The sequence below is a fragment of the Pelobates fuscus genome, chromosome 1, assembly GCF_036172605.1.
Source record: "Pelobates fuscus isolate aPelFus1 chromosome 1, aPelFus1.pri, whole genome shotgun sequence".
In the NCBI taxonomy this organism is placed as follows: domain Eukaryota; kingdom Metazoa; phylum Chordata; class Amphibia; order Anura; family Pelobatidae; genus Pelobates; species Pelobates fuscus.
Genome location: NC_086317.1, coordinates 121,803,637 through 121,818,456, shown reverse-complemented (window position 1 = coordinate 121,818,456; position 14,820 = coordinate 121,803,637). Strand labels below are relative to the sequence as shown.

At 38.3% G+C, this 14,820-nt stretch overlaps 1 protein-coding gene across 4 annotated transcripts in view; it reads right to left on the bottom strand.

The window, feature by feature from the left end:
- CDKL5 (cyclin dependent kinase like 5) overlaps nucleotides 1–14,820 on the bottom strand; it is a 177,710-nt gene that overhangs the window by 92,835 nt on the left and 70,055 nt on the right. For all 4 annotated transcript variants that reach the window (XM_063450183.1, XM_063450185.1, XM_063450184.1 and 1 more), the window contains exons 4-5: nucleotides 12,580–12,716; nucleotides 2,275–2,395 (exon numbers count right to left, since the gene is read on the bottom strand). In XM_063450183.1, coding sequence (XP_063306253.1) covers nucleotides 2,275–2,395; nucleotides 12,580–12,716 — 258 coding nt within the window. The remainder of the gene's footprint in view (nucleotides 1–2,274; nucleotides 2,396–12,579; nucleotides 12,717–14,820) is intronic.

Here is a 14,820-nt window from a genome sequence, read left to right as displayed (position 1 = left end):
TGTGAGGGCGGAGGGGAGAGGTATTTTTTTACATTTAGCCCCCACCTTATGCTAGGGTTGCCACCTGGCTGGTATTTGGTGCTTGTTGGCCCGTGCCGGTATTGCAAATACAATTGCGGTATTTTTCTATGAGGAGAATGTGCTGCAATATCGACACAGGCCACCAGGGTGTGCAGTGCTCTCAGGCAGTACTAATAAAACTCGGTGCTAGTGCTGTGTGGAGAGGGTTGAGATGGGGATGTCGCAGCTTGTCCCTGCCCTCTCCACTAATAGAGTCCGCATGGGAGGAGCAGGAGCTGCAGGTAGAATGAGGTGGAAGTATGGCAGCAGGAGCTGAGTCTTGAGAACAGGTACTTGTGTGTGTGTGTGTGTGTGTGTGTATATATATGCAGCAGTTTGTGTGTGTGTATAGCAGTCTGTGTTTGTCTGTATTCAGCCATCAGTGTGTGTGTGTGTATTAATCAATGTGGGTGTGTATATAGCAGTCTGTGTGTGTCTGTATTCAGCAATCAGTGTGTGTGTGTATTCAGTGGTCTGTGTATGCATTCAGCAGTCTATCAGTCTGTGTATGTGTTCATCAGTCTGTGTGTGTGTGTACTAGTACTAAGCAGTCTGCGTGTATGTATTCAGCAGTCAGTCTGTGTGTATGTGTATGTATTCAGCAGTCTGTGTGTATGTATTTAGCAGTCCTTGTGTATTCAGCAGTCTGTGTGTATTTATATTCAGCAGTCTCTGAATGTATTCAGCAGTCTTTGTGGGTGCACACAGCAGTCTCTGTATGTATTCAGCAGTCTTTGTGTGTACTCAGCAGTATTTCTGTGTGTACTCAGCAGTCTTTCTATGTATGCATTCAGCAGTCTGTGTGTATTCAGTAGTCTGTATGTATTCAGCAGTCTGTGCACGTATTCAGCAGTGTCTGTGTGTATGCAACAGTCTTTGTATGTATTCAGCAGTCTACGTGTGTATTTAGTAGTCTGCGTCTCTGTGTTTGTATTTAGCAGTCGGTGTGTGGGTATACAGTAGTCTGTGTGTGGGTATACAGCAGTCTTTGTGTGTATACAGCAGTCTGTGTGTGTATACAGCAGTCTGTGTGTGTTTGTATTTAGTAGCATGTGTATGTTTTCAACAGTCAGATGGGAGAATGGTGAAAGAAATAGAACCAGAATATCAATCTATTATAAATGGCATGTACACACATTGTTATATATTATATACACACACACAATGACATACACAGATATTGTAGACACACACTCAGAGTATACAGACAATGACACACGCTTAGACAACAGTAAGATCACACTGTTATACACATTTATGCAACGACATACTACTATACACATTACTACACACACACACTCATACAGACAGTACATACACACACTGCCTCACATTCACAATGCTATACACACAGTCAGACAAAGTACAAACATTGTAAGGAATTTATTAGTGATTTAGGGAATTTTCTCCTTCCAACTGTTCTCATTCTTGTATGTACGTCATGCCCTGTGATGTGACGCATATATAATTAATTATGCAAATTAGAATGGCTGGTATTTTTTCCCAAAAGAGGTGGCAACCCCTATTTGTTACTTTTGGCTCCCACCCGCCGTCTTCCTGATGAATGAATAGACGAAATTCAAATGCCCAAGTGTTTAACTGGGCATGCACGGGAATTTCATAGCGCTATCTAGTGTGGGAAGATGACGTGTCCCACAGGGCCTTTATTTGTCCATACAAAGATGGCGGTGCCCAGGACCTAGGTTTTAAAAAGGTAATATGGGGGACCAGGAGCATTTGGTGGTGACTAGGGGGGCAATTAGATGTAGTGTAGTTGGGAGGGGGTTAAATAAAAAACAGATGCCACCATGACAGTGGTGCTTTAACTTTGCAATATTGGCTTATTGAGCTTGATATCATAAAAATTTGCAATAAAATCACATGTTTAGCTCAGCTTTATTTTATAAAATTTTCTGACTTCAGCAGTGTTCCCAGCAGTAAAATGGTCAGTGGAATTTTTGTCCTACTATTATGGCAGAAAGTCAGGAATATATCTCAACTGGTTACCTAAATCGTATTATATTTTACTCCAATAAGGCTAACACAATGTATTACATATTTACATGACACGAGTATAACATTGATGCCTCCATAGACATAGTCACAGATGACATGACAGGTGCATTTAAAAAAAAAATCCTCAACTGTTTGCGTCACTGGAGGTATATTTAGGAATAATGGTACAGTTTACCACGACTTTATAAAGATTCTCACCTCGATGGACAATGTCATTTTTGTGGCACCAGTGAATTGCTTTTATTAACTGGTAGATGTAGTTCTTGACCTTTTCAGAAGGAACTCCATTTGGCATTTCTTCCAGCAACTCGAGCATGTTCTAAATAAGGAAAAAGAGCACGAGAAGGTTCAGTATTAATCTTACTGCAATTTCCCACAGCTCATTCCAACTTCTTAAACCCACTCAAAGTCTGGTTTGTTTGCCGGCCAAGAGAAGTATGCCAATGCAGTCATACAAACAGAGCTCTGGATCACAGATCAGTTTCATACAATATAGAGAAGCATATAATCTCATACCAATGGTTTGGGACAAGTACAGTCTAAAAAAATAGCGTACATATGTAAAACTTTAGAATGAATGAAGCTGTTGGGCTATGAATGTCCTAATTTCTTGTAAACTAAACATAGGCATCCGTCATTTAGAATATATAAGCAAACTATGTCAGTGTCAATAATCTACTGTTTTTCCTAAATATATATACAGTAAATGCATGAGGCCTAGTTACAAACACATATCAACACACCTCCCAAATGCCCCTATTTTGGGGTCAACTCCCTTTAATAATGTCCCTCTTTTCCAAGAGTTCAGTATTGGAGATGTGTAGGAATGTATAACAGAGCTTCACAGCAATAATTCTCACAGTACTTTGTCTTTAAACTACATTAAATGTGTTTAGAAAACAGTCTATGTAAATAAGATACATTATTCTTATTCTAAAATAAATTTTTGTTGCATAGATTGTTACCAGTAAGCCCTGCCCACACTCGCAGTCACACCACTAAACATACATTCCCTCTCAGGCAATTTGAAATATTGGGAGGTATGTCAATGGTCGACACCAGAAGTCAATCCTGCTGTTACTTAGTTACAAAAGAAACATGACCATGAAGTTCAGCTTTTCTCACATCTGCTTTATTTGTTGATCCAAAAGAAGGCAAAAAAAAAAAAAAAACAGTATGAAGCATTTCCAATTTTGCAACAAAATTGGAAAACATGCTTCTTGGCCCCAGAATGGCAGTCAGATTTATCCTCAAGAAGCTGTTGCTAGACTACATTTCTATTAACACTCTTACAGCCATTGGCTGCCATAGAATTCAGAAAATTCACACAAACAGTCAAGGTTTTAGGCATTCCTAATTTTTGTTAATATGGGGTTACTGGGGGGTGAAGATGCTCAAACAAAATAATGAGCCATAGGAAAACTGAACAATATACTACAATCAAAATACAAAATATACGAGGGGTGGAGCCAAGCTACTGATCTGGATGGCCGCATGTTGCATGAGCTCCGTGCTGACAACCTAATCAACACAAGACTAAAGGGATTTTTCATACTCTCAAAGCCCGCATTACAAAGCTGCAGCTGACCCCCAACATAATAGGCGGAAAAACAAAAATCCCAGACCCAATAAGCCGAGAATGGGGATGAATATCGGTGACTTATGGCATCAGGCCCATAGCGGTGTGAACCCCAAAAATGGCTGACTTCTCAGACGACGACACTGAGATCTCAGACGACCTTTCACTGGGAAAGGCAGAGGGACACACACTGGAGCGGAGGGCTCTCAAGACTACCACCTCTCACTCAGACTCGACCCCGGTGAGGACAGCGATCATGAAAGATCTGCTTGCAGATCTCCAGTGTACCATCCAGGCCGACATGGTCCAGCTCTGAAAAGGCATAACGAGCCGCATGGGAGCACTGGAGAGCGACACCCACCACAACACCCAGCAAACAGCCCGACTTAAACGCGCAGTGCAAGACCTGCAAATCCAACAAGCGAAAACAGACCAAAGGTTTGCGGTGCTGGAGGACCAGAGGTGCAGACTGAACCTCACGATAAAAGGTATATCAGAGGAGACTCCAGAGACAGATCTGACACATCTTATATGGCGACTCCTCACAGAAATACTACCCACCAGGCAAGCTAAACTGGTGGGACTGGAGGGGATATTCCGCCTTTCAAAGCACCAACCTCAGCACCGAGAGACCTCTTAGTACGATTTCCAAAGCAGCAAAGATAAAGCAGCTGTCATGTACGCAGTTCTGAACCACTCACCGTACACCTTCGAAGGCATGCCACTCACGTTTTATGCGGATTTGTCCGGGAACAACATGGTGTGGAGACCTTCCAGACCTTCTCGTCTCTCCTCCGGTCTAAAGGCGTCACGTACAGGTGGAAAATACAGCGCATGCTATAAATCCAACACGGCACCGCAACATATTCGGTCTGGGATTTCCAGAAAGAGAAGGATCTTCTCCCAACACTGGGACTGCCAATTGCACCCTGGTCATACTACGCACTACCACCTCCCCAACACACACATAGAATCCAGCACATTTGTACCCCAGGGGGAAAAACCAGACAACTATGTGGCTGCCACCACTTGAAAGGATCTTGTATGCCTGTAGAGACAGGCGTGCACTTACCCATTACAAATGTTAAATATACTTTTCTCTTGATGTTATAATGTTTTAATTTTACTGACATTCTTATCAGGGACTGCTTTTTATATGTTTTATACATAAGGACTTGAGCATAGAAGGCAGGACGCAACGACCGCATTCCAAGGCATGCAGAGCACCCAGAGAGGGGCACTCCAGAGCAATCAACCGGACCAGTAGTCCTCACTTCCATTTAATTAAAATATGCTACATTAAGCTCATTGTTTGCATTACATAACATAAAATGTGCTGTCAATTTGGATTGCATACCGAATTTTAAACCGATCGTTAATTCTGAAATGGTCAGTGGTACACTAGCATTGTATGTTACTGCTTTATTCTTCGCACGAAAAAATAAAGAATTAAAAAAATATATACAAATACAAAATATACATATACGTATATACATATATATATATATATACACACACACACACATACACACGAATATATAAATATACACACATACATACACACACTTTCTATTTCTTTATTTAAATTGAAGATGCAATAATTCTAACTTACTCTAGAACATGACTAATCAGTGACAATCACAAGGTACACTGTGTCAACACAGTGCACAAGTTCTGCATTCAAAGCTATATATAGAAATGGCCAATGGAACAATCTCACTAACATACAATTATTAGATCTTAGCGTATTGACGGATGAATCACCTAGCAATGCAACAAAAAAAGCACTGGCCAGGTTACTCTGTAATGGATTCAAGCAATACCTACCAACCTTGAAGTGCTTGTCTGAAAGGGCATACCTAGGGTTCAGTTATTACCTTTGTACTCTTGTCTCTGTTAATATTTTGTATGTAAATTACATAAATTAAAATGAAATGTACTAGTCTACAATTATCCCCATTCTATAATTATAAAGCGCTTTAAATATGAAGTGGTCGTGATGATTGGAATAACTCTTTAACCCCTTAAGGACAGAGCTTCGGAAGCTTGTCTTTCACTTTATGACAACGGCATTTTTTGCATTTTTTGCTGTTTGCGTTCAACTGCAATTTGCATTTGACTCATTTATTGCACCGACGCATATTATATACCGTTTTTTAAAGGACAGAAAGGGCTTTCATTTGATGTAACTATATATATATATATATATATATATATATATATATATATATATATATATATATATATATACACACATGCTTATTTATTATAAAAAAAATACAGAAAAATGCAAAAAAAATGAAAAATTTAGATTTTTTTTACAGTTTTTGAAATAATAATGTGTGCCTAATTAGTGCAGGTTAAGGAAAGTAATTAAAAATAAATTAATTTAGTTGTTCTGAATTACAGAATATATAATGTGTCTGGGATTTTAAGTTTTTTTTTGGTAGTTACAGGTCACAAAGCACAAGGAGTAAAATAAACTTTTAATGTGGAGCAATTTTAGAATTTGGTATGCTTGTCTTGTAAGCTTAATAGCCATAAAAGAAAACAAAATTGCCACACAAAAGTATATATTTATATAAAGTAGACACCACAGGCTATTTACCTAAGGTTGTTTTGGCACTTTCTACGTAGCCATTTTACCGCCAACCTCTGCTAAATATTGGAGTAAAATTGTGTTTTTTGGGGGTTTTCACACACAAACGTATAACAAAGAACTTCTCATGTGTATTTTGTAAAGTTGGTGTGTGCTATTCCTGTACAAAGTTTTATTATGTGTTCAGTTACTTCTGCTGAGTACAACGGTACCCCTATTGTATGTCTTTGGCACTATTTCGTGAAGCTACAGTGCCATATAGGAGACCTGTCCTTTTCAGTATTCACAGTAGAATTTTGAGAGACGGATTTAATGAGCCTATGCTTCCATTTGGGGTATTATAACAGTTTGACTGTTCAAAAAAACACCACAAAGGCCTACCATTTGTAAAAGTAGACACTCCAGGGTATCTCATAAGGTGCATATTGTGCCTTAACATGCCCCCATTTTTTTACCATTACATGCCAAAGTATGTGGTAAAAAATAATTTTGTGCATTTTTTACATACGGATTGCATTTTTGCTGGGCATTTTGTATATTTCATGTGTGCCACTAAGTTCAAACCCCCCAAAATATGCTCAGCTAAGTCTTCTGAGTAAAAGGACACCCCCATTGTATGTCTATGGCACTATTTTGTGCCATATAGGAGACCATATAGGACTATTTTACAGTGCCATATAGGAGACCAAGCCATATCAGTTTTTACCGAACTTTGAATTTTGACGCCGGGCCTATGTGCAATTTCCAAGCATCTTCGCAGGTTTTAAATTCAAACTACCCCACAAAGGCCTACCATTTCTTAAAGTAGACACCCCAGGGTATTTCAAAAGGCATATTTTGAACCTTAGCGTGGGATCATTTTTCCGCTAGCGTGTAACAGGTGTAGTGGTAATAAGCGTTTTTTTCTGCCTTTTTGACACACAAAGTGAGTTTGCACCGTATATTTTGCAAACCATATGTGTACTACCACTGTATAATACTTCATATGTTGCTCAGCTATGTCTGCGGAGTACAAAAATACCCCCGTATGTACCTTTACCAGGTATATGTGGACATCGGAGGGGCACATTTGGGACACTGACATTCCATTTTTTTTTTTTAAACTTTAAATTTTTACGCTGTGCCCATGTCCCATTTTAGAGTATTTTACCAGGCTATATAATCCAAATACCCCATAAAGCCATACCATTTCTTAAAGAAGACATACCAGGGTATTTCAAAAGGCATATTTTGAACCTTAGCGTGGGATCATTTTTCCGCTAGCTTGTACCAGGTGTAGTGGTAATGAGCGTTATTAAATGTATTTTTTTTACTTTTTAAAACTTTTTTTACTTTTTAAAACTATTTTTTAAACTTTTGTTTTGCTTATTAATTTTTTTAAAGTTTCCTAAACTTTCGTAAAACTTTTTTTTTACAGATTTAACATTTTTCTAAGCTTTTTTTTTACATTAACCCCTAACTAGCAGTAAGCAGCACTAACAGTAAATTCCCCATTTTCCCATAACTCCCACCCACCCCAGCTAGCAAAATATTTAATTATACAATATTTAAATTAGTTAATTAAATAAATTTAACCCCTAAGGGTTAAAAAATAAATAACAGTTAATCGTCAGGGGTTAAAAAAAATTAGATCACAGTATAATACTGTGATCTGTATTTTGATCACTGTAGGCAGTGATCGACTGGCAGGGAAGGGGTTAATTTTTATTTGGACTGGGTAAAGGGTTTATTTTTTTAAATTTTTTACTTAAACGTTATTAAAACTTTTTTTAACTTAATTTTTTAACTTTTTAAAGCTTATTTTTAAACTTTTTTTAACGTTAACCCCTAGTTAGCCTAATACTAAATCCCCCAATTCCCCACTAACTTCCACCCTCCCCAGCTAGCTAAATTTATAACTTTAAAATATTTAAATTAATTAATAAAATAAATTTAACCCCTGAGGGTTAAAAAAATAATAATTAACCCTCAGGGGTTAAAAAAATAAATCAGATCATAGTAAAATGTAATCCCTGCCAATTGATCACTGTAGTCAGTGATCAATTGGCAGGGAAGGGGTTAATTTTTTTATTAAAATGGGTAAAGGGGGGGGGTTAAGGGGGGTGGGATTTTAATTAAACTTTATTTTTTTTCCAGCAGGGGGCAGGATCAACACTGATCCGTCTCCCTGCACTTCACACTGAACCCGGAAGTGCAGGGAGGCGGAGGTGAGTATACTGAGCACATGTGCCCGCTCTGACATGCTGTCAGAGCGGGCACATGTACTGTGACAGCCCGATCCGGTGCTCCCGGTCTGCCTCTAATGCAGAGGCAGACCGGAGCACCATTAACCCAACGATCGCCGCGATTGCGGCGATCTGGGGTTAATTTTATCGGGTGACGGACGAGGTCCGTCACTCGCCATTAACGCATTCCCCTGAGTGACGGACCTCGTCCGTTACTCGTCGTTAAGGGGTTAAGGACATTACAATTTGGTAAGCACCTTTACATGTACAGAACATTTAATTAGGGGGAACAGTCACATCTCTGGAATTCATACCATTGAATAAAACGTTGAGCATTACTTATTGAATAAAACTTTTTTTCATGAGATGTTATGTTTGCTATTCAGAAGGATTTTTTAATTTGCATTTATTTCATTTTGTGTGGTGTATTACAATAAATATTGTTTTTACCCTCTAAATTTTATGTTTTTTATTTTGTATCCTGCATTTATTTTACCATCTTAAAAGAGCCTCTACAGGGACCATCACAGCGTCTACCTCTACTCATATATATCCTTGGTGGGCATCATTCCACCTAAGCTGATATCATTGAGCATAAGGTGCTCTTGAAATTGTAATACTTTTTTTTAATACTTTTCCACACACTTGTATTTGTTTGAAACAGTGAGCACTATATCCTGTTTTTATTCTTTCATATGCCGCTTTCACTGTAAACACTCAAAGAGAAAAATTCCAGTGTCATCCCTGAGTGGGGAAGATACCACTTAGAACCTTATCTAAGAGCTGATAGAAGGCTCTATCCTTGTGAGCGCATTATTTTTCTTCACATAATTGAGATATTGTACATACTGGGTTGCACTATTGTTTTTTCTTTTCTGCTTATATTTTACATGAGATGCTAATAACAGAACTCCCTACTTCAATCAAAACCTAATTTATTTGAACGCCAAGGAGGACCTTTGACTGATCTACACTAAAGCATCACCTCCTCAAAGGCTTATATAAAAAAGACCCATGTTTAATTCCTCTCGGGTATATCTATCACTATTTCTATCACTATTGTGTTTTACTGCATATATATATATATATATATATATATATATATATATATATATATATATATATATATATATATATACCGTATATACTCGAGTATAAGCCGAGTTTTTTAGCACATTTTTTGTGCTAAAAAACCCCAACTCGGCTTATACTCAAGTCAATTGTCTGTATTATGGCAATTTGCATTGCCAAAATACAGACTGGGGGAGAGGGGGGCTGGCAGAGCTGTACTTACCTCTCCTGCAGCTCCTGTCAGCTCCTGTCAGGTAAAATTAGGGGCCTCGGCTTATATTCGGGTCGGCTTATACTCGAGTATATACGGTATATACATATACACACATACATCCATACTTATTTCAATTTATACTTGGCACAAACCTGTTTTTTTCTTGTTTTCTACAACAAACCCCTTGTCTGGGCCGCAAGGATTAAAAACTTCCAGGTTCCCAGGCACTAGTAAGTATCTTTGGGTAAGACACTTATCTATATACACACACACACACCTAACTCAAATCCTCATAAGCTTGTTTGAGCACGGCCTTCACCTCTAAGTATCCCCCCTTTCAATAATTGTAAAGAGCTATATAAATGCTAACAATAATCATGTTTTATCCACAACCACGAGTCCTTAAATCGACACTAGAGTGACCAGAACAACTACAGCTTAGTGTATTTTTTTCTGGTGAGTAGAATCATTCTCTTCAGGCTTTTTGCAGTAAACACGGTCTTTTCAGAGAAAATGCAGTGTTTACATTACAGCCTAGTGATAACTCCACTGGCCACTCCTCGGATGCTTCCTGGGGCAATACTGCATGCTGTGCAGTACTGCCATTTAATGTCACCACCCTCTGCATGCAGACACTGAACTTTCCTCATAGAAATGCATTGATTCAATGGATCTCTACGAGGAGATGCTGATTGGAAAGGGCTGTGTTTGACTTGTGATGGGTCTGCCTCTGATCTTCCTCCTTGACAGTCTCAACCAATCCTATGGGGAAGCACTATGATTGGCTCAGACCACCACTTCTTATGATGTCAGCAGACTGCAGGTACATCATGTACAGCTGCAGCTGCAGACTTGAATACAAGTATGATTTTACTATATCTAGGGAGACAAGGGGTGTCAGGGGGCCTAGATGGTGGTTTTAACACTATAGGGTCAGGAATACTTGTTTGTGTTCTGGATCCTATAGTGTTCCCTTAAAATAAAATAAAACATGTTTTTTTCTATTACAAAAAAAAACTACACCAATTAAAAAAAAAAAAAAAAAAATATTACATCATAATCCAGTTTAGACAGGGCAAACATTGCAAAGGAAAAAGAGAAATGGAATTTTATTTCTCCTTTACTCTCCATGCTTTCTCCATGCCAGGTGCAAAAAAGGACAGAGTTTATGACAACAAATAAAAGGGAGACACTTTTGCAGGGTAAAGAGGATTTCTATATTTAAAGGGACACTATAGTCACCAGAACAAATACAGCTTATTGTGTTTGTTCTGGTGAGTATAATCATTCCCTTCAGGCTTTTTGCAGTAAAACACTGAAAATGCAATGTTTACATTACAGCCTAGGGATACCTCCACTGGCCACTCCTCAGATGGCTGCTAGAGGTGCTCGCTAGGGTACTGCTGCACAGTGTGCAGCACTGCCATTCAGCGTCTCCACCCTCTGCATAGAGAACGAAACTCTCCTCATATAGATACATTAAGTCAATACATCTCTATGAGGAGATGCTGATTGGTCAGGGCTGTGTTTATCAAGGTGGCAGATCAGGTGCAGGGCCAGCATCAGCAGACTGGAACAAAAGTAAGATTTAACTATATTTAGAAGATGCAAGGAGGGTGCAGATGGTGGTTTGAACACGATTGGGTCCTTCACAAATAGCTATATGTTAAATATAGGGATAAGTAAATATAATATTAAAACTCCCAGAAAATGATAGCTCCCCATTAATCTGTGCAAAAATTAGCACGTATGTTAATTTTATTTGAATGTCCAGTAGGCTGACTATTAAGCATTATGATTTTTTCCTGCACTTAACAAAGCTGAACAAGAGTGAACAAACTTACAGGAAGTGAAGCTTGCCTTAAAGAGAAATTATACTCACAAAATCAAATTTAGCTCAAAGGAACACTATGGGGTCAGGAACACAAACCCTATAGTCTTAAAAATACTATCTTGCCAATCCAACCCCCTTAAAGATTGTATAATCTTACCTTTATTCCTGTCTGCTGTTGCTGGCTCTACCCATGATCATCAGAAGTGATGATCTCAGCCAATTGTCAATTCTGATGATCTCAGCAAAGGAGGTGGGGCAGGGAAAGGGCCAAATGCCACCCTGGCCAATTAGCATCTCCTCATAGAGATGCATTGAATAAATGCATCTCTATAAGGACGTTTCGGTGTCTTCATGCAGAGGATGGAGACACTGAATGGCAGTGCTGCGCACTAGACCCTGCAGGAGTCTTTTGTGCATGATTAAAGTTCAATTCACAGAGCAGCTGATAAAAACCTATAAAGCATGTTAACATCTGAATACAATTAAACCATTTTTTCACGCAGGCTGTGTGAGTCACAACCAGGGAAGTGTGGCTAGGTCTGCATAAACAGAAACATAGGTGGTTTAACTCCTCAATGGCAGAGAATTGAACAGTAAGACTGCAGAGGCATGATATATACACAAAAACTGCCTCATTAAGCTAAAGTTGATTTTTAATGTCCCTTTAAGCTTCACCCATTGAGAAGATTTGTCAGGCATAGGCAAATACATAAGACAAAGTAATTACTACTTAATTCCTTTGTTACTTGTGTTTTAAAGAGAAATAGATCAAATGTGGAGAAAAGACTAACAGATTCTGAAAGAGGAAAAGAAGAGGTAACAACAGAATAAATGTACGTTTGAAGTGACAGAGCCACTTTAAGATGACATAGGCAATATTGTTACAATTTCTAATCTTGCTACCATTTCATCAATGAAGAATAGTCATGACTAAGAAGAAATTAAATTGATTGAATTTTGAAATACATTGCATACACCTACTTTTTCAACATATTCAAAGACTAGGTATAATTTTCCTCTTCTTCTAAACGCTTCCTTCAGCTCCACTATATTTTCTTGCTTCAAAGTGCGAAGCATTTTGAGTTCTCGCAATGTCGTTTCCTTAACTTCTTCATTTTCTGATAAGAAGATAATAGTACATAAAAGATAAATTAGACATGTAATTATTATAAAATCTTTTTAAAAAACGTACATCTTACTTAAAGTTCATGCCATTTGTCCTCTCTAAAGAATAGCAATTGCTGCTAATGATATTGTACATTCAAATTAAAGCAACGCCAATACTGGTTTCCTGCTATAAAAGTAAAAATGTGGAATAACACATTGTGAGCATAGAATTGAAATACCAGCAATTCATTTTTACATGTAACAAGATACTTAGAGAGACTGAAATAAAATAAAATAAAAATAAACTACATTCTTTCTTAAATTAGTACATCCAGTCATGTCACCTATGTTTGCCAACCGTTAAGACAAATAAGTCAATGGGACCTGATGGAATACACCCAAAGTTATAGAGCTTAGTGGTGTACTAGCAAAACCATTAACAGATTTATTTAACCAATCATTGTTAACAGGAGTAGTCCCAGAAGATTGGAAGTTAGCGAATGTTGTGCCCATTCACAAGAAAGGTAGTAGGGAGGAGTCGGGCAACTATAGGCCAGTAAGCCTTACTTCAGTAGTGGGCAAAGTAATGGAAACCATGTTAAAGGATAGGATTGTTGAACATCTAAAAACACATGGATTTCAAGATCAGAGACAACATGGGTTTACTTCAGGGAGATCATGCCAAACTAATCTTATTGATTTTTTTGATTGGGTAACTAAAATAATAGATCCGGGTAGTGCAGTAGACATTGCTTACCTAGATTTCAGTAAGGCTTTTGACACTGTTGCACATAGAAGGCTGATCAATAAATTGCTGTCTTTAAGTTTGGATTCCAATGTTGTTGAATGGGTAAGGCAGTGGCTGAGTGACAGGCAACAGAGGGATTTAGTCAATGGAGTATATTCGAAGCTTGGGCTTGTCACCAGTGGGGTACCTCAGGGATCTGTACTTGGACCCATTCTCTTTAATATTTTTATTAGTGATATTGCAGAAGGTCTTGATGGTAAGGTATGTCTTTTTGCAGATGATACTAAGATATGTAACAGGGTTGATGTTCCAGGATGGATAAGACAAATGGCAAATGATTTAGGTAAACTAGAAAAATGGTCAGAGTTGTGGCAACTGACATTTAATGTGGATAAATGCAAGATAATGCATCTTGGACGTAAAAACCCAAAGGGCAGAGTACAGAATATTTGATAGAGTCCTAATCTCAACATCTGAGGAAAGTGATTTAGGGGTGATTATTTCTGATGACTTAATGGTAGACAGACAATGTAATAGAGCAGCAGGAAATGCTAGCAGAATGCTTGGTTGTATAGAGAGAGGTATTAGCAGTAAAAAGAGGGAAGTGCTCATGCCATTGAACAGAACACTGGTGAGACCTTACTTGGAGTATTGTACGCAGTACTGGAGACCAGATCTTCAGCAGGATATTGATACTTAAGAGAGAGTTCAGAGAAGGGCTACTAAACTGGTTCATGGATTGCAGGATAAAACTTACCAGCAAAGGTTAAAAGAAGAGGTTAACACAGTAAAGGAGTTTAACCCCTTAAGGACACATGACATGTCTGACATGTCATGATTCCCTTTTATTCCAGACGTTTGGTCCTTAAGGGGTTAAGCATGCGTGGGATAGGCATAAGGCTATCCTTACTATAAGATAAGGTTAGGGACTAATGAAAGTATTTAGAAAATTGGGCAGACTAGATGGGCTGAATGGTTCTTATCTGCCGTCACATTCTATGTTTCTATGTTATAAATAAATAAGGACACTAATTGTAAGCGTTGAAGGCATAACCATAAAATGCTACTTCTTCCTCCTGCAACCATTAAGTCCTCCAGCCCTCTATAGTACAGTTATATCAAAGTATTCTTAGTGTCAATATATATTTCACAAGACATTTCATAGTTATTCAGAATTTTAGCACATACTCTAAGCACCAGAACCAATACAGTTTGGTTGAGTGGATCTTGTAAAATGAGACTGTTAATGTTGCAGGACCAATTTTCAGCATCTTCACACTCTGCATGAGACGTAGAACACTCCTCACAGCGATGCAATCGATATAATGTACCTCGGCACTGCTCATTGGTGCAGCATGACACTTGCC